At 31.8% G+C, this 21,776-nt stretch overlaps 1 protein-coding gene across 1 annotated transcript; it reads left to right on the forward strand.

Annotated features, from left to right (window-relative positions):
* The first annotated feature begins 8,282 nt into the window (after positions 1-8,282).
* LOC143052360 (uncharacterized) lies at positions 8,283-20,039 on the forward strand. The gene is made up of 6 exons (XM_076225369.1): positions 8,283-8,820; positions 15,063-15,312; positions 15,858-16,035; positions 16,759-16,998; positions 17,597-17,715; positions 18,265-20,039. Exons 1-6 carry the CDS (start codon positions 8,808-8,810, stop codon positions 18,572-18,574), a joined length of 1,110 nt encoding a protein of 369 aa, XP_076081484.1. The 5' UTR covers positions 8,283-8,807; the 3' UTR covers positions 18,575-20,039.
* Positions 20,040-21,776: the final 1,737 nt, after the last annotated feature.

Consider the following 21,776-nt stretch of genomic DNA (forward strand, 5'->3'; position numbering starts at 1 on the left):
ACAATATACAATGAATTGGCTGGTTAAGCCACAAAGAACAAGTGAGAACCACCACCACTTCATCACCGGTTCTTCATAAAAATAAGGATCCAGATATAGATTATTATAATATATTTTATTTATATTGTATTTATTAATTTTGAAATTCGTAGGATAGTCCTGAATAACATACTTGTTGATTTTTCTTTACAGTCTCAAATTTTAATAATCATATCAAAGAAACGTATTCGGTGCACTTGATATGCTTCGTTTACAATAACTTATTGATGGTAAACCCCAAAGCGATTGGATAGTTTTAACCATCCAATGGTTAGGAAATTGTAAAGATACTTCATCGGAAGATACCCAGAACTTGTTGATAAATATTCTGTATCAACTTCACAAATAATACAAGATGGTCTTGAAGTATAGATTTTGCGTACTGACTTTGGGTTATCATCTTAATAAAGTGTTATAGTATTCTTTTATTTGTCTTTATTAATATCACTTGTACTGTTAAGTCAGTTTTTTATATTTTTTTTGGAGTGCCTCTGTGGTTGTGTAAAACATTATACCTTGAACGACAAAATTATTTCATTTACTATTATTACGTTTACGTATTATCTTGAATACTATGAATGACAAAACTATTTTATTCAATAATGCTACATTTTCTGTTAAGTGTTTTTTTATGATAAACATTTGACGTGAAACTGTACTTAATGTATCCCGTCATACTTTGAACCATACAATTAATTTATTTATTATTATTACTTTTACTGTTAAATCTGTTTTGTTATATCTACTTTAAGTGACTACATGTATGTAGCCGTCATAGTTTGAACGACAAAATTATTTTTATGTCTACCTGTGCGAATTTCAAGCGCGCAATTTTACACCAGTACTGAAACCTTCTATCCTTTACGGAATGACTTTACATACATAAATAAGTTGTATTAGAAAAACAAAATTAGTATATTAAATTTGATGTATGCCTTTTTGTGCTTTTTCGTTCGTTTGATGTTTTTACTGGGAGTTTTTACAGTGATATTAAGATGATAACACATTATTCACTGGTGTACCCCTATTTTTGACATTTTTACTCTTTGGGTATGTTTGTTTTGTTCATTCATCGTTGACAATGTAATGGAATATGATGCGACTGTCTTAAAAGTGAGAGGTTTAGCTAGCTATAAAACCAGGTCCAATCCACCATTTTCTACATTAGAAAATACCTGTACCAAGTCAGGAATATGACAGTTGTTATCCATTCGTTTTATGTGTTTCGACTTTTGATTTTTGATTTTCCTTTTTGAATTTTCCTCGGAGTTTAGTATTTTTGTGTTTTTACTTTGGGCACCGTCCACTTCTTAATGTACTCCCGATAGGGTTAATTATGTATTTCATGTTTTACTGACATGCTAATTACAGGAGATTAACAGATTAAATTTGCGTGACCTTTTTTAAAAAGTTAGAAAATTAAGTTTTCATTTCAATGTCAATTGAACTTTTTATATTAACTTGAGATATAGGATTTGTTGATATGTTATTTACATTTGTATCTGATAAACTTGACTATCTTCTTATTATAAGTCGGACCGTACGCGTACGGTCCGACCGTATGCGTATTTTGAAAAAGTACGCATACGGTACAAATACTCATACGGTCTGGAACATGTATATTATGAATTTAAAACTGTTTAAACTATTCAGATTTATCTATTTTAGGTAACTGGTGTTTGAATCTTGACATCATTAGTTACCTTTATTGGTAAGACTAATTATCATTCATTAATTTAATATACAAGTAGATTATATAATAGAAAAGTTAACTTTCACTCATTTAATAGAAAATAATATACAGAGTATGAATCCATGAGACAAAATGCAATGAAAGAAAAAAAGTCACAAGTAAAGGAGTAGTATTGCTATAGTATTAAACAATGAAATATTGTTGTGTAGATGGTTTGTATGTTTTTTTAAGAACTGTACTGGTACCTGTTTTAAAGTATTTAATAATTAAATCTCTCTTTTCAATTTTTGTGGTGATAACAGTAGCCATTTACAAACAAGTTAAAAAGTATAGAGACAATAAAACGCAACCAAATAATGTAGATAGTTGTGAAAGCTCTGCAACAGTTTATAATATAAGTGAATTTGTTAACCAAACAACACATGCCATTACAATAGATGAACATGAACATCAGTTGTAAAAATTATCTGTTGCATGGAATATATCATCTTAGTTCACATGTTTTGTATCTTTTTTCGACAATTCAGAGAGAACCTTAATTATTTGCAAACTAATGTCAAAAAAAGGAAATATTCTTGATAAGAACAATCAACCTCAACCGTTAAGACAAAGTGCTAGAACAGAAGATCTGGACACAGGTTTATGTTTGAACATTAGAGAACTTACTTTTAACTTATAATCTTCAAAATCTTTGCTCTTGTTCCTCTTCCAGTATTAAATTCTGCTACTACAATTTCTGTCATTTGTTCTAAGGAAGTGAGAAGTCCAAAATCAAGCAACAGTAGTAACATGATTGAAATGTATAATGGCATGATATAAAGTAATAAATGTCTTTCCACTCAAAAATTCTAATAATAATAATTAAAAGTTAAGTGTAAATACCAACAACGGCAAAGCTTTTCTATCGGTTTATTTAAGCTTATCGTGTGCCACGTGATGATTACTTTGAGAGATTCAAGTCAAAGATGCTTAAAACGTACTGTCCTAGTAACGACAAAGTTATTATCAGTTACTGTGTGACGTGACCAATGTTTAACATTTAATTTATACATTTCCAACTAACTTATAGGGTGTGATTAAATAATTCAATCTTACCTGTCAATCTAGACTGAACGTACTAATTACGACAAAGTTATTTTCCAGATGAATGTGACACGAAATCTATAAACGTTTATTAAATATAAGATATAAAATCATTTTGTGCTTGCAGATGATCGGACTAGTGGCAACTTACAAATCTATATGATGTTCAGGATTTTTTCTTTGGTTACATTTCAAAGTGCCTGAAGGCGAGATATTGTAGCAGGAAGGGGTGAACTTCGAGGAAACAAATATTACTCGTTTATTTTGTTGAAACGGACAATCAATAATTAACGTATATTTTTCAGTAAAGTGACTTAAAATTGAAATGATAACATTCTTTGGTTAACAAACTTAATGACATGGTTAACTTAAAATGGTCACTTTAGATTAATCATAGTAAAGGTCAATATAACATGTAATGCTTTTAGCTAAGATAACTTCTCTACGTGTTCGCTATGCAATTTTTCTTCGGTCATATCGAATACGAACTTAGTTCAAATGATATCTGGATTGATCTCTATCCGGTTATGTTTGTTATGTTTAAATATATCATTATGTATTATAAATTGTATTATATGGCTTCACTGTTGCGGCAAATTAAAATTACATAGAAACTTTTTTCTATTCCTAACAGCCAAGACAGTCCAATCCAAAACAAAACCACGGCAACGATAACAGGTCCGTCTAGAACACTTACGAAACAAATAAAAATCCTAATGATTTTGGTGGAAGCCTGAAAATGCCGAAGTAATTAGAATGTACATTCCCAATTAATTACAAGAACACGGATATCATGATCATGTTTAGACGTTAGCCAAATGTATCCCAAAAAATGGTTTAAACAATTTTTGGCCAAGCTCCGAAGTCCTGGATTTTTTTTTAATTTGATTATTGTCCAAATGTATTCCTTCATTTTTAGCGTAGTCTGTTATGTAATCCTGTTTACGTTGTTCCATTCGGCACTCTTCTGGAAACCCCGATGCTTCTTGTAATTTTAAAAAGAGGTTGACTTATGCTTCGAAAAGTCCTCCTTTGCCCGTTCGAGGATTGTACGTTCGATGTTTTTGAAAGTGATATACTTCGTATATCTTTTGGATTTTATATCCTTTCGAACGTGCCAGATTCAGCTCTGGAGTACACCAAGTTCCGACAATAGCTCTTTCTGTACAGGTATAGTCATTCTGGTTTTCGTTATCTGCAGATTATTTACAGAGTGGAAACGGTAGAAACATATGAATGTTCGGCACGACTTTGTTCTTAGAGACTCCGAAATAATTGGAAAGATCTTCAAAATCTGATGTTATGATGACAGGATGACCAACTGGATATTTCCCATATTTGTTGACACTGGGATACAAGCTTCTGCTTTTAAATATCCCTTTTCCTCCAATAATTTCTGGAAAAAAATTATGCCTATTATTAAAAATCATTCAACAATTCTATTTTTGCAAAATACCCAAATTTGTATTCGAATGTATATGTTAGTATTATATGGTAGCAAACCCGTCTTACTACAAAAAAAATCGTATATATATTGTTTTGTGTAGTTTAGAATTTTAGCACTTAACACTTTAACTCATTTGTAAATAAAGTTATAATAGTAATAATATAAATTACCTTATTCTTTCTATGTCTGCTGTCATATTCTATAAAATTCAATTGAAAACTATTCTAGCATAGTTTGCTTCAGTGGAACTAGTAAAATATATATATAAACATTATATGAAGATGGATTTTTTTGATTTTTTTTACATCTACAATCAATGCTTTATTTTATATATAAACAAAACCAGTATTTGTTCTTCTCAAGATTAAAAGAATGTTTGAATGAATTATAAGTCTTTCCTTAGCCATTCTCGAAATTTCTTTCAAATTTAGTGTCTTTCTTTCTTTTCTTTCTGATGTATGTATAAAATGTGGTGATGAATTTAGTTAGCCTGTATTACTGTAAGATCCCCAAATCTCTATAGACATGGGGAGAATGCCCTGGTTTTATGATATTAATTGCTTCCACTTTTGAGAGAAGAATATATTGTTGATAGTCTTGTTATCGACTGCAAGTTTTTCCTTCTTCTCTCCTTCCTCTTGGGATTATCTGGACACTACAATAAATGTAACAAAAATTTAAGAAGACCATTACATGAATTGTATGTTCCTGGTGGCACTGAAACTGTCAATACAGTTATTAGCCACATTAGTAAGTTCTGGTAAAGGTCTGGAAAAATCTTTTATGACTTTTTACTACAGGTATTTTGAACATTTGAAAGAGTCATCTAAATTTTATCAATATCTCAACTGATGTTTCTGCATTGCTTGGTATTGCTTGCTTGGTAACATTTAGCTATATTTGAGAATAGTTTCTGATTGACTGTCGTTTTTTGTTTATTAGCTGATGGACATAAATTAGTCATGTGACCGTGACTTTATCAATGTTTTTTCATGGTTTATACTCCTGTAAAAAATAAGAGACAACTGTAATATTTCATATGTCGAATTGATTAACATAAAAAATGTGACGTATTTAGTATTCCCCACATTGTTGATGTTATTTCTTCATAGGCAGAAAACATATTACAGAAAGAAATTATAATGTATGGAACACGATGATTAATTAAAACATAGTGATGAAATAAGCTTGAATCACATTTAACCTTGTTTATTTTGTCTTTGCATTAAGTATCGTACAAATCCCAGCAGTTTCCAATACATTCATCACTGATTCATCTTCCATGAGATGTTCTGGATTATCAGCATCCTGGCTGGATCTGTAAATATATCCATCGTATGTAAGGATGTACTAAGGTGAAACTTAGTAAGACAAGAATTTAAAATTGAGGCTATGATTAGAAAAACTACATTTATTTGTTAAGGAACAAAATAATCTGTAAATATTTATGGGTTATGGGGCTCCTTTTTGTGATATTTGAGTTTTAAAAAATGTACCCCCCCCCTTATGAAAACCTCTGGATCCGCCACACGCTGCTATATCATAAGGGGAAAACAGGAGTTTATATACCCACACAAATCCCTACCTCACCTAAGTACATCCTTAGATTGAATGTCTGTTACCCACGAAAAAACAATATAAAGTAACCTCCAAAATAAAATTACAAAAATAAAGATAAATTTATATTGATGGTAAGTTCATGTTGTTACAGGGCCAGAATAGCTGTCAAATCAGCATAAAATGAAGCATAAACAAGAATGTGTCTATAGTACAAGGATGCCCTGACTCACACCATCATCACAAATTGCATCTATTATAACAAAACCGACCTATTGTATTGTAAACTTTTGTTCTTCGTCCTCGTTCGGAGAGAACAACAGTCCCTTGATGGCGTCGAAATTAACGAGTTTTGATTCTCGTAATTCATCGAGAATCCACGGACCTTGCATACTTCTGACCATCGGATCTTCTGAAGGCGTAATGTTTGGGGCCACCGCTTACGAATTCCTCGATGTAGTGTCCCTCCAATTCGTCGGTGAAATATCCGAGGTAATCTCTCAGTGATAATGTCTGTGCATTCCGCCTTTCGGTATAGATGACGGAATCCGTGTCGTGGTACAACACATTTTCTTTCAGCTGGTCGAGAACATCGTTCAACTTCAGACGGGCCCAGGATGTCGTGAAAGTGGCCAAGAAGATATTCGTCTTCGTCAACGAATCCAAGATACCTTGACGATGTGGTCGTTGACGATTTAAAAATTTAAAACTTGTTTCTGAAAAAAATCATCCATCTGGTTATCGTAAAAAAACATCACTTGTGTCAAGTTCAGTCTTTGGCCGAATTTGCCCCAGAACGAATTGATACAAAGCTGTCCACAGTCCTGGGTTTTTCGCTATGGCATCCAAGTCCAGACGAACCCCCTCTTTCTGGAAATAACTTTCGATGTACGTCTTCTTTTGTCCCACCTCAATGTTACACGTCACTGAGGAGGCTGCGCATTGTCTCATCTAAGTAATCTGATACATGATTTTACTGACTACATTGTAATTAGTACAAAGCATACCTACTATTAGTGATACGGGGATTATTACTGATATTAGTACATTTTCCTGGGTATTTTTTCAGTGATTAAATGTTTTAAAACGTTTAGACTCAGTTTTGAATAGACTTGGTAATTTTATTTTGAAAACCTTTAATGTTGACTAATTCTGATTTATTAATCATTATTATACATTCATCTGGATATTAGAAAGACAGATTTAGACCATTTTCAAGTCAGGAAGATGGCCATTGTTATAATATTGTTCGTTTCTGTGTGTGTGTTGCATTTTAACGTTGAGTCGTTTGTGTTTTCTCTTATTTTTTTTAGATAAGACGTGGCACGGTACTTGTCTATCCCAAATTCATATATTTGGTTTTGATGTTATATTTGTTGTTCTCGTGGTGTTTTGTCTATTGCTTGGTCCGTTTCTGTGTGCTGTTGCGTTTCGTTGTTGTGTCGTTGTTCTCTTATATTTAATGTTTTTCCCTCGGTTTAAGTTTGTTACCCCGATTTTGTTTTTTGTCCATGGATTGATGAGTTTTGAACAGCGGTATACTACTGTTGCCTTTATTTAGAGACACTGCAAGTGACCACCACTTGATTAATATTTGTTCCTCTCACCATTTCCAATCGATTAATGATTCAAAGTTGAGTGTAAATACCAACAACAGCAAAGATTTTTCTACCGGTTTAATTGTGCTTATCGTGTGCTACTTGATGATTACTTTAAGCGATTCAAGTCAAAGATGCTAAAAACTTACTGTACTATTAACGACAAAGTTATTTCCAGTTTACTGTGCGACGTGACCAATCGTGTTTAACTGTAGTGTGTGATTTAAATAACTCAATCATACCAGTTATGTAAATCTAGACTGAACGTACTAATTACGACAAAGTTATTTTCCAGATGAATTTATTCGTATCCTTTGTAATACTTATGATCTTGATATACTATGAATGACAAAACTATTTCATTCAATTATACTACTTTTTCTGTTAAGTCTGTTTTTTATGATATACATTTGACGTGAAACTGTACTTAATTATCCGGTCATACTTTGAACCACACAATTATTTTATTCATTATTGTCATTCGCGTCGGCGAATGACTATTTAAAGATAGACAAGACTTTACTTTGAAAATATAATCTTTAAAACGTTTAAAGTGACGGAATTTCTGTTTAGACGCTTGATTTTGTCTCCTGTCAGGGACGTTGAAGTGTTGGTGATAAAAACAAAAATGTTAATATGATGACAAATTGGCACAAGATAAGGAAGTGGAAACAAACTTTTGTATAAACAAGTATAATTGATAAATATAAATTATATTTTATGTGAAAAAGTATCTCATTAGTTACATTTTATTTCGAAGTTGCATGTGTTGACATTGATGTAAATATACACTTTATGTTGAGTTATGATTTATTAATAAAAGAAAAGACGGTGAAGTGTTGATGATAAAGAATACTTTATACAAAAACGGTAATATGATGACAATTTGGCATACGATATGGAAATGTAAAAAAACTTTTATATAAACAAGTTATAATTGATAAATATAAATTATATTTTATGTGAAATACTGAATCATTAGTTACGTTTTATTTCGAAGTAGCATGTGTTGACAATGATGTAAATATACACTTTACGTTGTCTCATGACCTACTAATGAAAGAAAATATGGGTATTCTGTTTCTGAGCTTCTAAAAACAAATTTGTTTTAAAATGTAAAAAATGCGTTGAATTTACGACATATTTTTATGAATAAGAATCTTTTTATCTAATCAACCTTTTTTCGCTATGAAAAGATTGTTTTTGCCAAGATTGTTCTTTCACTTTCGTGCAATTTATTTTGATTTTGAGATGGTCCCTATAAAGCTTTAATCATACCTGGGGTTTACATTTGCACAATCACGGTTGTTTTCGCCTTTTAATATTGCATTGTGGGATCGCGCACAGCTATCAATTTACCTGTTTACCGACATTGAAAGTGGATGAAAATATGGCTGGAAAGGGTAAGTAATTCTAAATTATAACAAAATGAACAGCAAAAGAGGAAATAAGCATCAAGGGGTGCCATATTTTGACGATAATTATAGCGGTAGACAATGTACTATTATTGCATTGGTTGCTTTGAGCTTTCTTTCGTTGAAACTTGCAAGTCAGTGGACTTCATCTGACATCGACAGCGTTTTAACAGAGGGTCATGTCAGATACATAGAACATATTATTTCTATGGGTATCGAGCCTAGGAATCTTCAACACAACGAAGTTCCTAATATTATTCGAAATGTTTTAAGCTCAGGAACTGACGTATCTCTTGCAATGGATGCAAATTATTACGGGGTTGTTGGTGGAGATGGTGATAGAGGTTCAGGGGCTTATGACTTCGAGTCGAGTCTTGTTATGGCCTTTTCTTCTTCTCCATTCGTGATTGCGACATTTTCAGATTACACTGTCGCTCTTTATTATTGTGAAACATTAGACACCTATTACTTATTTGATTCACACTCTTGTGGTCCATTTGGAGAAAGAGGGGATCCGTTTGGCACTGCTATATTGTTAGAATTTTGTGATTTACAAATGCTTCAACAATATATTATAAACACATACAGCTCCTCTTTCTATGAATTTTCTGCTGTAATATTCAGACATGTACCCAGAAGAGGATCTCCATCGGTCCATCATCAAGCAGTTTTTCCCAATTTATTTACTGCAGTTCCTATTGAAGATTTGAGTGCTGAAAAATCTAGTCATAAAATCAATTTTACCACGGTTGCATACATTAAACAGAGAAATGCAAATATAAATATTACCGAACGAAAGAGTCTTGAAGCAGAGTGTGGCCCAGTACATGATAAATTGGCATCACGCGCGAATAATTTGTTTTCAAAGAATGAGAAAAAAGGTGTAAAAGCCAGGAAAAGGAGACGTACAACAGTTTCATTATCAAACATTGATCATGATCATACATATCATGAAGTTAATGAGTTGTTTGCAGTGAATATTGATGACTCTGATAGACCTGTAAGTATGCATGTAATTATGCCAGGAGAGCCTTTGAAGGATTTGACAGAGGTTTTGTTACCTAATTTTTTTCAAGAACCTTTAGCAAGTAATGCAAGTATGTGCACTTCAAATTGTAATAAAAACAATGTTCTTTCAATCGAAAGGTCAAATCTCTACGTAAAAGAAATTAATATGAAGCCTGAGTATGCATGTAAAGTGTGTAAAAGAATTTTATTCCATAACCAAATATACAGGAGTCCATGTTCTTATGAAGGTCATGGCATTGAGAAAAAGGATATATTATGTCAGTGGTGTATGAAAACCTTGAAAAAAGGTGATATGTGTTTTCTGGATTTTCAGCAAAATAATTTAAATGCTGGGGAAATACCGTCTGAATTGAAAGCTTTGTCTGTAATTGAAAAGAGATGCATATCTTTAATTAACACTTTTTTTACCTTAATTGTGTTGCCTGCATATCCTGTTGGACAATTGGGTATGAAAGGGCTTGTAATTCATTTGCCAATGTTTGTTGATGATCTTGTTGTTAAACTACCAATATTTTCAAATGAATCAATGATTGCGTGTATGTATCCTTCATCTGTTAGTAAAGTGCCATCTTTTGTTGATTGTAACAAAGTCTTAAAAGCACTCGAGTGGTTGAAACTTAATAATCCGCTTTACCATAATATTACAGTAAATATGTCTCCAAAGGATAAAATCCAATCACAAAATTTACAAAATTGCGTGTTTGAAGAAATTGGTACTGTTCCTGTTGATTATTGCATGCCAAATCTTGCAATAGATGAAGTTATTAAGTCAAAGAAGTTTGTTTTGCCTGTTGCAAGTGGAAGAAACGGTTCTTTAGTTAATTTGACGAAGTTGGCACATGGTGAAGAAAAAGCTTTTCCTACATTATTTCCCTTTGGAAAAGCTGGTTTTAATGCAAAAAGACCTAAAAAACTGACTTTGCTTAAGTATTATAAATCACGATTGTACAATGTTGATGAACGGTGGCGTTTTGATATACCTTATTTATTGACTTCTGTTAATTCTTATGAGAAAGATGCATTGTTTCAGCTTGTCTCAATATTTTTGAAAGTTCGTAAGCCAGGTGTATCCACAAATATGTTGCAAGCTCGAAATATTACATGTAGAAATGAAAGCAGCAATGCTGATATAATGAAAAATTCCTACATGTTTATGAAATCTTTACGAGGTACAGCTGCATACTGGAAAGATGTGTTATTCAACTTACTTGCAATGGTTAAAAACCTTGGGTCACCAACTCTTTTCATGACTTTGTCTGCTAATGACTACCATTGGCCAGAATTAGCTGATATGTTGGGGGTCTCAGTAAAAGAGTTACCAAACGCAGTGAAACGTAATCCCCTGATGACTGCATTACACTTTGAAAGAAGATGGAGAGCATTATTTAAACACGTCATAAATGGACCTAGTAAACCTTTAGGTGTAGTAAAAGATTATTTTGCAAGGGTTGAGTTCCAGTCGAGGGGCAGTCCTCATTTGCATATATTTTTCTGGATAGAAAATGCACCAACATTACAAGCTTCAAACAGTGAAGAAATAGTAGATTATATTGATTCAGTGATAAGTACTTGCATACCTAATGAAAAGCAGCAGGATTTGCATTATTTAGTCTCCAAATTACAAATTCACTCACACAGAAGAACCTGTCGAAGAGGAAATAAATGTAGATTTTCTTTTCCGTATGATATTTGCAATAAAACAAGAATATTGCCATCAGTTGATTTTAGTGAATCAAAAAAATTTTATGTGACTAAACGCCTTAAAACAGATTCTATGGTGAATGCATACAATCCAACAATACTGTTAAATTGGCAAGCCAACATGGATATTCAGATGGTAAATGGTCCAATCAGTGTTGCTTATTATGTGTGCAGTTATGTATGCAAATCAGAGCCAAACATTTTACGAAATGCATTGTCTGAGACTATTCGTAACATAGAACAGTCGGCTGAGCCAGTTTCTATTCGTAGTAGAATGTGCAAGATAGGATTTTGTTTATTAAAACATAGGACTTTAAGTAGTCAGGAAGCTGCATATCGTATTGGAAATTTACAACTGACTTGGTCATCTAGAAATTTTGTAAGAATTACTCCTTTCTTGCCAGAAAGAAGATATAAACGTCTTAAATCACAAGAAGATCTCGAAGCACTTGATCCAAATTCAACTGATATTTTTTATAACAACATCATTGACTATTATTATGCTAGACCAAGAGCGCTACAAGATATGTCTTTATTTACATTTGCCAGGAATTATGATGTTGTTCATAGTCAAACCTCCCATAAAAACAATTTGAAATTAAACGTTCCAGGTAATAAATATTTGAAAAAAAGAAAGATTTCATCTGTTTGTAGAATATCTTTTCCAATAAAAGGATCCGATGAATATTATTACAGTTACCTATTATTATTCTTGCCTCACAGTGATTCGAAAAATTTAACAGTACAAGGTAAAAGTTATAGAGATATTTTCCTCATGAAATATTCTTCTTTTGACAAAGAAGCTGTCAATATAGGTTACAGATTTTCAGATTTAGAAAACCTCGTACATTCTATTCAACTCGCAAATTACAACTCGACCTGTTTTGCTCCTAGCACACATGAAAATGACACTGAACCAGTAGTAGATGAAAGTTTTGGAGATCTTTCTGAAATAGAAAATGTCAGTGGACAACAAAAAAGTAACAACGGTAACACTAATAGTGAAACATGTACAAACAAATCTCAATTCATATCTTCAGGTAATCATTCTATTGCACAAAACAATAATTTTGCTCAGGAAGAAAATCTTTGGCATAGAATATCTGTTTCTATTCCAAGCGATTTCTATGAAACTATAAAACTTTTAACAAATGACCAAAAAAGAGTATACAATTATGTGTCACACTGCATTCATCACAAACATGATATCAAAATATTTGTTACTGGGGGAGCAGGGGTGGGAAAGTCCTTCCTCATCAAAATGCTAGTTGATTTGCTAAAACTTGCTTCGTCTGAAATAAGTGGGCACAATCCTGTTTTAGTTATGGCACCAACTGGAGTTGCTGCACATAATATAAATGGAGAAACTATACACAGTGCCCTAAAAGTTCCAGTAGAACACAATTTTGGATTTGATAATACTGAACTTTCATCTGCAACTTTATACCATTTAAGATTAAAGTTACAAAATGTTAAAACCATAGTTATAGATGAAATAAGCATGGTAAGTGCAAAAATGTTACAATTTATCCATAGTCGACTACAGTATGTAAAAGACAATGAATTACCATTTGGTGGAATTAATGTGATTTTAGTCGGAGACTTCTTTCAGCTTCGTCCAGTAAGAGGCCAGTTTGCATTTAAACATTCCATATTATGGCAAATGTTTAAACCATTCTTATTGTTACAAAATATGCGTCAGGCTTCCAACCAAACATATGCTTCATTATTAAATAGAATAAGAGTTGGTCAGCTATTAAATGAAGATATGGCTTTATTACAAACAAGATTATCTCGAGTGACAAATGCAACCCAAAACTCATTTTTTGATTGTTTGCATATTTTCCCCACTAGAGAACAAGTAGCCGCACACAATGATGAGGCACAAATGTTGTTACAAGCAAATACAACTGTTATCCTAGCATATCATTATTTTTCTGAGAAGGATATTGAGCCAAATGGCCCTTTGAACAATGCTTCTTTGATCCCAGATGATGATCGCATAGCTGGAGGTCTTCCACACACATTATCAGTATCTGTTGGCAGTAAAGTTATGCTGTTACGTAATATTGCTTTGAATTATGGTTTAGTAAATGGTGCAAGAGGAGTTATTACAAGCATTGAGATTAATTCACATACTGGAGAAGCTACTCATATATGTGTAAAATTTGACAATGTAAAATCTTTGCCTGCAGGAATCATGTCTAATGATGGTTCTGTTGTTATTACCAAATACAGACAAGAATTTCTTTACCAAGGAAGAAGAATTATAAGAGAAATCTTTCCTTTAGTAAAGTGTTGGGCAGCCACAGTTCATAAAGTACAGGGGTTGTCTCTACCTTCCGCTGCAGTATCCTTAGACAGTAATATATTTCAACACGGACAAGCTTATGTTGCTTTAAGCCGTGTCCATGATTTACACAGCTTGGTTTTGTTAAAATTATGCTTTGATAAAATAACTGCAGACCCTTCTGTTATTGAAGAATATGCTAAGTTGTATCAAAACCTTCAAGATTAATTTATACTGAACTAGACTGATTGTACATAGCGAAAATCATGCTGTATCATATTTTGAGAAACGAGTTGTAAATTTTACATGATAAAACCTTATTAAAATTGTAGTGTATCTGCTTTTTACTGACTTCCCATAAAAATGTTTGAAAACAAAAAAATCTTCATACTATATCAAGTCTGAAAACTGCATCTTATTATTTTTGAAAAAAAAACTATAAAAAAAGCTTAATGTAAATAAACGAGAGTGCACACGCTGAAATTTCTTGCATACTCTCCTGTATAATCTGTAATGGTGTTATATTTGATTTACTTGGAAAAGCATTATAAAGTGCAAAATGATCCTTTTTTGGAAAAATGTGCTATAAAGTTAAATCTTTATACATGTACGACGTGTAAGTATTGAAATTTTTTGGCAGAATTGTTTTTGCATGCCATTAAATTATATTTTTAAAGATATTTATAACGATAAATGCATTTTAATATGGGGAAAACAAACAACTTATGATGTTATTCTCTAACCCTCTAGTTTTTTAATGACCGAAAAAATCTGCGGTTGTATATTGGTATTGTCTCTGTCGTCGACATCTGGATTTTTAGTTTCCACACGGTAACTTTAGTTCTAATTGAGCAAATGCTATGAAATTTTAACACAAGGTATACAGTACAGAAAAGGTGTTACCAGGAAAATAGTTTCATACTGTTCCGGAAGTACCAGAACATTAGATGATTAGATTGGGATTATAGCATAAAGACTTTTCACGACTCATCACTTTTATTATGAGAACTCGTTTATAAATACATTTTTCTGCATTCTTGGTTTTTTTTTCTAAATTGTACACTACAAAATTAAAGTAGAATACTGACAATCCTGATGTAAAAAATGCAAGTACAACTACAACAACTCTATAGTTTCAAATACATGTATATAAACTTTTAAAGCCTTCACACAAGTTAACATGTATATTATTTTTAATATTATATTGCAGATACACTAGAAGAATTAAAGCTTCAACCTGAAGAGCAGATAATGAAAGGATTCTACACAGTTAAATGTGTAGAAGTCAGTACACCAATTACATACAAATCAGAGTCCAGAGGTCAATCAAAGATGATGAATGGTATCCTTGCTGACAGCACAGATTGTGTTAAATTTGTATTGTATGATGAAGCTAAATTCCCTCTGTTTAACAAGGGAGATTGTTTTGTATTAAATGACTTCATCAAAAAGCCAGGCAGGTAAGTTTTACACCAAGAAAAAGTTACATGAGTTTTACCTCTTTTTGTTATTTTTTTTCACATTTTAATAAAGGAGCAACCATTTGATTTTTTTCATGTCAGCATTTAGGGGATTGGAAAAAAATCCAGGCTCCAAATTTTGATGAAAAAAAAATCCAGGATCAAGACTTTGTAGAAAAAAAAGACAGGACCTGATCTTAGCAGATAAATGTTTTGGTTAATTTTGAAGAAAAAAAAATTGACGCACGCCAAAAAAATAAATATTTGCAAATTCCATTGTTCAAAATCTACTAGCATAAAATATAGTTCACATGCAAATTTTGACAAATTTTCTTTATTGCAAAAAAGAAACCTTGCATTATTAATCGTAAAGTAATTTTTTGGATCAAGCTACTATCATTTAATAACATGGATAGTTATTTTAAGGAATTAAGTCTACCGGTATTTATAAATTATAAAAATTATGATGCATCTATGCAGAGAGAAAATAACCAATTATACATATAGATACATTCATCTAAAATGACATATCTTTAAAATTTCAGCACAATTATCATTACCTCAAAAACTGATGTTTTTGCAACATCACCAGATGCCATTAAAGTTGTGGATGACATTACCGAGAGAATAAAAAAGTTGACAGGATCTCAAAACATGGATATAATGGATGCCTGCACCTCACCTAAGAAAACAAGATGTTCAATTGAGGGGAAAGTTGTTCTTGTAAGTAAACAGACTAAATACAATAGAACTTTGGTAGTCATATTATCACTGACTTCAGTCGGTATTTCTTACGAAGTTTGGAAGGGAATAATGTTTTTGACCTGTCACTTATTTTTGTCAGCACAATTCCTCTGAAACTACACCACATAACTTTATGAAACTTTATAGTAAGTAAGGACACAAATTTTGATTCCCCAAATTTTATTGCAGTAATGCCTCTTTTTTAACTTGGAAATTTGTTCTGAATTAGCTTGTTAGCGTGTTACTGCTGAAACTACTCTAATAAATTCCTCTGCAGTTTCAAAAGTCATTTATTTTTCAGTAAACAATGTTGACCTAACTACCTTTCCGTTCACCTTATAGATTCATACGCTAGGATAATCAAATCAAAATTGCCATTTAGATTACATATAGAGGAATTTGACAAAGTCAAAAGAATAATAAGGATTAAATGAGTATGAACCGCCAATTCACTCACAAAAAATTATATTAAACACTGTTTTAAAGGAAATTATTGGTGTATAATCCCGACCAAGACACTAACAAACGTATCTTTAAACTGCAAAATCGGTGTTTAATCCTATAATAATTGTTCTAGGAGTACTATGAATTATGAAACCACAAACCATTGATGCGTGAACAACTAAGAAATTTGGTTTCTATGTATATAAGAAGTTTATTAAGTTCAAACATTATCACAACATGAACATTTTGTTTCTTCAGAGTTCCAGACCTTGTACCAAAAGAGTATCATCCTCAAATGAAGAAGTGCCATTCAAAAGGCTGAAGATTAAAGACAAAACTAGCAGTGTCAATATTGCTTTATGGAGAGATTTGTCTATGACAAACGTACAGTCTGGATCTTATGTCCGATTGGTAAATTTCAACAGAACATCAACTTATGACAAAAAAACCAAAGGACAGAAGCCAGTATTGGCAAACATGACTGGTTCATCTATTGAGGTGAGTATTCAACATTAAAAAGGGTTAACAAACACTGAAAAAAAATTATAATCAGACATGATACTATAAACCAACTAATTTTCGCAAGCGTTTTAAATTTGTGCATTTGAAAATACCCAAAAAAATTTTTGCTAACATTCCTAAATATTATACAAATGCAGCAACAGAACAATTTAATCGAGAAAATTAGTAGCCACTAAGTTTATCTGTAGTAACAAAACGCGAAATAAACCGGTTTACAGTCTTGATGTGTGTTATCACATTAATTCGTTTAAAAAAAAAGATTTCTATTAAAACCAAAATGTACATGTTTATTTAAAAAAAATTAGCATACAAACTTGTGACCATTCCTTAAAATTTGATATTTCTGGCATGCCTTCAGCAAATTTCAACCGCGACGTTTCTAATTTTTAAATCGCCTCTACAAAGTACATCGGGACTTATGGAGTAACCTAATTGTTTATGTCTGTGTGCACGTCCACACCAAGAAATATGGCTCTTACTTATATGCATTTTATACGATTGTTACTAGTACAAAGTATTTAAAAAAAATCAAGGTGAATTTGTAATCAAAGATTACCCTATGTTTTATTTGCAGATTCTTCCCACACCAGAGGAGGATGACATATCCTCAAATGAGGAGGATTCCGAAGATGAAAATGCAAACTATAGCATAAATGGTAATCTGATTGGATTAGATTCGTCAAATAATTATAGGTATAAAATTTTAGATTGCACCGTTCTACTGTTCTTTAAATTATACCACAATGATTTTGTTGCCGTTTTGCTTTAACCAAGGTTTATTCAGATAGCGTAAGCAAACAATTGTTTAAAGAGATTAATTTCTAAAGAAGGTCATGTAAAACTTTACTAATGGTACAAAACATGAAAGTTTGGCTTTTGATACTTAATATTCTAATTTTAGTGGGAAAAGGGAGGTAATGCTTATAGAATTAAATAATAATTATTAGTAATGGTTGATAACCCATTTTTGCAATTCTTTCTTTATTTTCCTGGACTATTGGATCACTAGAAATTGATATTTTTTATTACAAATCGTTCTAAAGATTTTTATAAAAGGAATTATGCACAATTTTGATATTTTGCCAATTGTATTAGTTTCCTTGTATATAATGTTAAAATAGTGAATCATTGGTCATAGAATGGCATTTTTTATATTCATTTACAAATTTGTGACATAATTTCAACATAAAAATAAATGGCAAGTTTTCAATTTCTAATAAGTATTTTATATATATTTTTCAGGTGTTGTCTTAATGAAAAATGCTATTATAAAAAAGTGAATGACAAGTTTACCTGCCCAAAATGTGGGAACATATTTACACCAACAACAGCTGGACATGCTGTTGTTTTAAAGACACTTATCCAGTGCGATCAAAAGATGCAGAAACTCACTATCTTTACACCACAACTCAAAGTTTTGCTGGAATCAGCTACTATCCCAGTGAACAGAACAAATTTAAATGAAGCAATATCTTCTTTAAAGAAAAAGCTGCCATTAAAAGTGTTCTTCCAAAATGAAGGGGACATCATAAAAAATATTAAATCAATTTAATTGTTCTTTTACTATTTTGTCTGCATTTGATAAAAAGTTAGTTAAACTTTTGTACTTTTGTGTTTTTAGACAAAACAAGACATGCAGGTAGATATAAATACCATTGATGCTTAACGTTTGGATTAATTATTTTAATATATCTTTTGAATTTAAAGAAGAAACTTTAAAAGAAGTGCAAAGTTTCTAAGCAATATTAAACAGTTTAGTTTTGATATCTTAATGCCATGTTTCATATATTTTAACTGTATATTGTAGACTAGTTATACCCCCCCTCCAAAGGAAAGGGGGGGTATACTGTTTTAATTTTGTCCGTCCTTCTGTCAGTCCGTCCGTCCGTAACACTTTTTCGAAACACTTTTCTCAGATACTATGTATCACAGCTATTAGATATTTGGGATCAAGCTTCAGGTTGGGGTGCTGTACCGTGTAAGCGGTTTTCAGGTCTGTCGCTCTTCGACTCCTGTTTACGGACTTAGTACATATATTAAGACATAGGGGTATAATGAAAAATTTTCGTAACACTTTTCTCAACTACTATGTATCACAGCTATTAGATATTTGGTATCAAGCATCAGGTTGGGGTGCTGTACCGTGTAAGTGGTTTTCAGGTCTGTCGCTCTTCTACTTCCTGTTTATGGACTTGCGGATTCCTATAATGATATCGTTAGCGGGGGTATACTTTTGTCAGTATTACCTCACAGTTAATCTTGTTTTTTATATGTTTCTTTTTGTACTTCAATCAAAGTTTGATATACTTATCTAGTCAGAATGAATAACACTTAAGGTGCTTTATTTAAACTTGGATGTAAAAGTTTTGTTTTGGATTTGCATACTTTGAGTTTTTTTTAACATAAATATTTACAATTGTTATTTTATTTCAGTACATTTAAGTAACATTGATGCTTTAAAATTGAATTAATTTCTTCATATATTTGTTATAAGTCAGAAGAAATATATTGTACACCAGTTTTTTTATGTTTTTTTCATACCATGGTTTGGTATGCTTATCTTGTCAATAACAATCAAGGTGCCATGTTTACTGTTTTTTGTAGACTAGTTTTTTATATGTTTATTTTCATATGATGGTTTTGATATGCTTATCTAGTCAGTATGACTACACTTAAGGTGTTATGTTTTGTATACTTTTACTGTATACTGTACACCAGTTTTTTACATGTTTATTTTCATACTTATATCAAGGTTTGATATGCTTATCTTTATGTACTTTTTTGATGTAAATTTTTACTTGTTGACATTTTCAATAAATTGTTTTATCAAAAATCCTTGTTCATTTGTTTAAGAGAAACCAAGGATTAATATACTCGACTGCAATAAGTGATCATAATTATATTTGAAATTTGTCTTCCCTATGACAAAAAAATTGTTAAAGCAATACACAGGTATTTCTTTCAAGCAGCAAAAAGGGTAATTTGGACAAAATTGTTATTAACATTAAACTGTAGTAATATAATTATTCCCCACACAACAAAATAATAATTTGACCTTGAAATGGAGGTCACAATGGTGCATGAGAAATCACCTTAGCCAATTACATTTTCCAACCATACATGATTCGTCAATGTCATGGGATAATAATATTATGTCCTGGACAACACAATTGGAAAAAATCAATAATTTGATTTAAAGGTCATAGGTCAAGGTGATATGAAGGTATCAATGGTGTTTGACACACCATCTCAATTTAATACACCTACCAAATATGATAAGTCAATGTCAAAGGATAGATTTATACCCTAGACAAAGTTGTATGAGAAGAAGAAAAACTACTAAAACAGTATGACTCCCTTCATCTGAAGGGAAGACATTATAACAATGCAAAACATTGAGAAATGACAAAAAATAATAGAACAAAAATTACAAAACAATGCAATAACCATTGAAGGTCCAACATTTACTCTCAGAAAAACAAATATAACATTGGAGGGGCTGGAAGGGTAAACATGTGAAGATGACAACTTAAAAACTTTTAAAAAACATTTCTAAAACACATATTTTTAAAATAATTATCATTCGTTTATTCACAAAATGCCAATCGAATGACCTCAGCTTTTTTAAAAAGCTAATCTTGTTATTACTTTATGTTAAATCTGTTTTTTGTTATATCTACTGTACGTGACTGTGCATGTATGTATGCAGACATACTTTGAACGTCAAAATTACTTTTATGTCTACCTGTGCGAATTTCAAACGCGCAATTTTACACCAGTACTGAAAACCTTCTATCCTTTACGGGTAGACTTTACATTTATAAATTAAGTCGTACAAGAAAATCAAAATGAGTATGTTAAATTTGATGTATGCCTTTTTGTGCTTCATTGTTACATTTATTGTTTTTTATAGTGATATTAAGATGATATACACACAATATGGACTGCTGTACCCTTTTTTTTTTGACACAATACTCTGAGTATGTTTGTTTTGTTCATACGTCGTTGACCATGTGATGGAATTTGACGCGACTGTCATACAAGTGAGAGGTTTAGCTAGCTATAAAACCAGGTTCAATCCACCTTTTTCTACATTAGAAAATGCACGTACCAAGTCAGAAATATGACAGTTGTTATCCATTCGTTTGATGTGTTTTGGACTTTTGATTTTGCCTTTTGTTTTTGGATTTTCCTTTTTGAATTTTCCTCGGAGGTCAGTATTTTTGTGTTTTTACTTTATACCATTTTAGATTTTAATTACATATATAAAAATAAAATCAGAAACATACTAAAATGGGGAATGTGTCAAAGAGACAACAACCCGACCAAATGAAAAAAACAACAGCAAAAGGTCACCAACAGGTCTTGTAGCGAGAAATTCCCGCACCCGGAGGCGTCCTTCAGCTGCCCCCTAAACACATATATACTAGTTCAGTGATAATGAACGCCATACTAATTTCCAAATTGTACACAAGAAACTAAAATTAAAATAATACGAGACTGACAAAGGCCAGAGGCTCCGGACTTGGGAAAGGCGCAAAAATGCGGTAGTCCATAAATAACCCATTACTTAACGGATTAGTAGTTCTTATCACTTTCCTTTGCTAAGAGAAATTTAAATAACTGATAAGTTATTATTTTTATCCATTTTACAATTTTAAAATGTATAGTGTACATACAAGTTCTTGTTTTTAAGTAATTTTTTGTTTTATCCTATTCTAACTCTGTTACTATTATTTAAATTTTAACTAGTA

This window comes from Mytilus galloprovincialis, chromosome 11 (assembly GCF_965363235.1).
Source record: "Mytilus galloprovincialis chromosome 11, xbMytGall1.hap1.1, whole genome shotgun sequence".
Taxonomy (NCBI): Eukaryota; Metazoa; Mollusca; class Bivalvia; order Mytilida; family Mytilidae; genus Mytilus; species Mytilus galloprovincialis.

Excerpts from the sequence above, each read along its gene's own strand:
- LOC143052360 (XM_076225369.1), top strand. Across the intron at positions 15,313-15,857 it reads TTCATCAAAAAGCCAGGCAG|CACAATTATCATTACCTCAA; the intron begins GTAAGTTTTACA and ends TTAAAATTTCAG. Across the intron at positions 16,036-16,758 it reads TTGAGGGGAAAGTTGTTCTT|AGTTCCAGACCTTGTACCAA; the intron begins GTAAGTAAACAG and ends TTGTTTCTTCAG.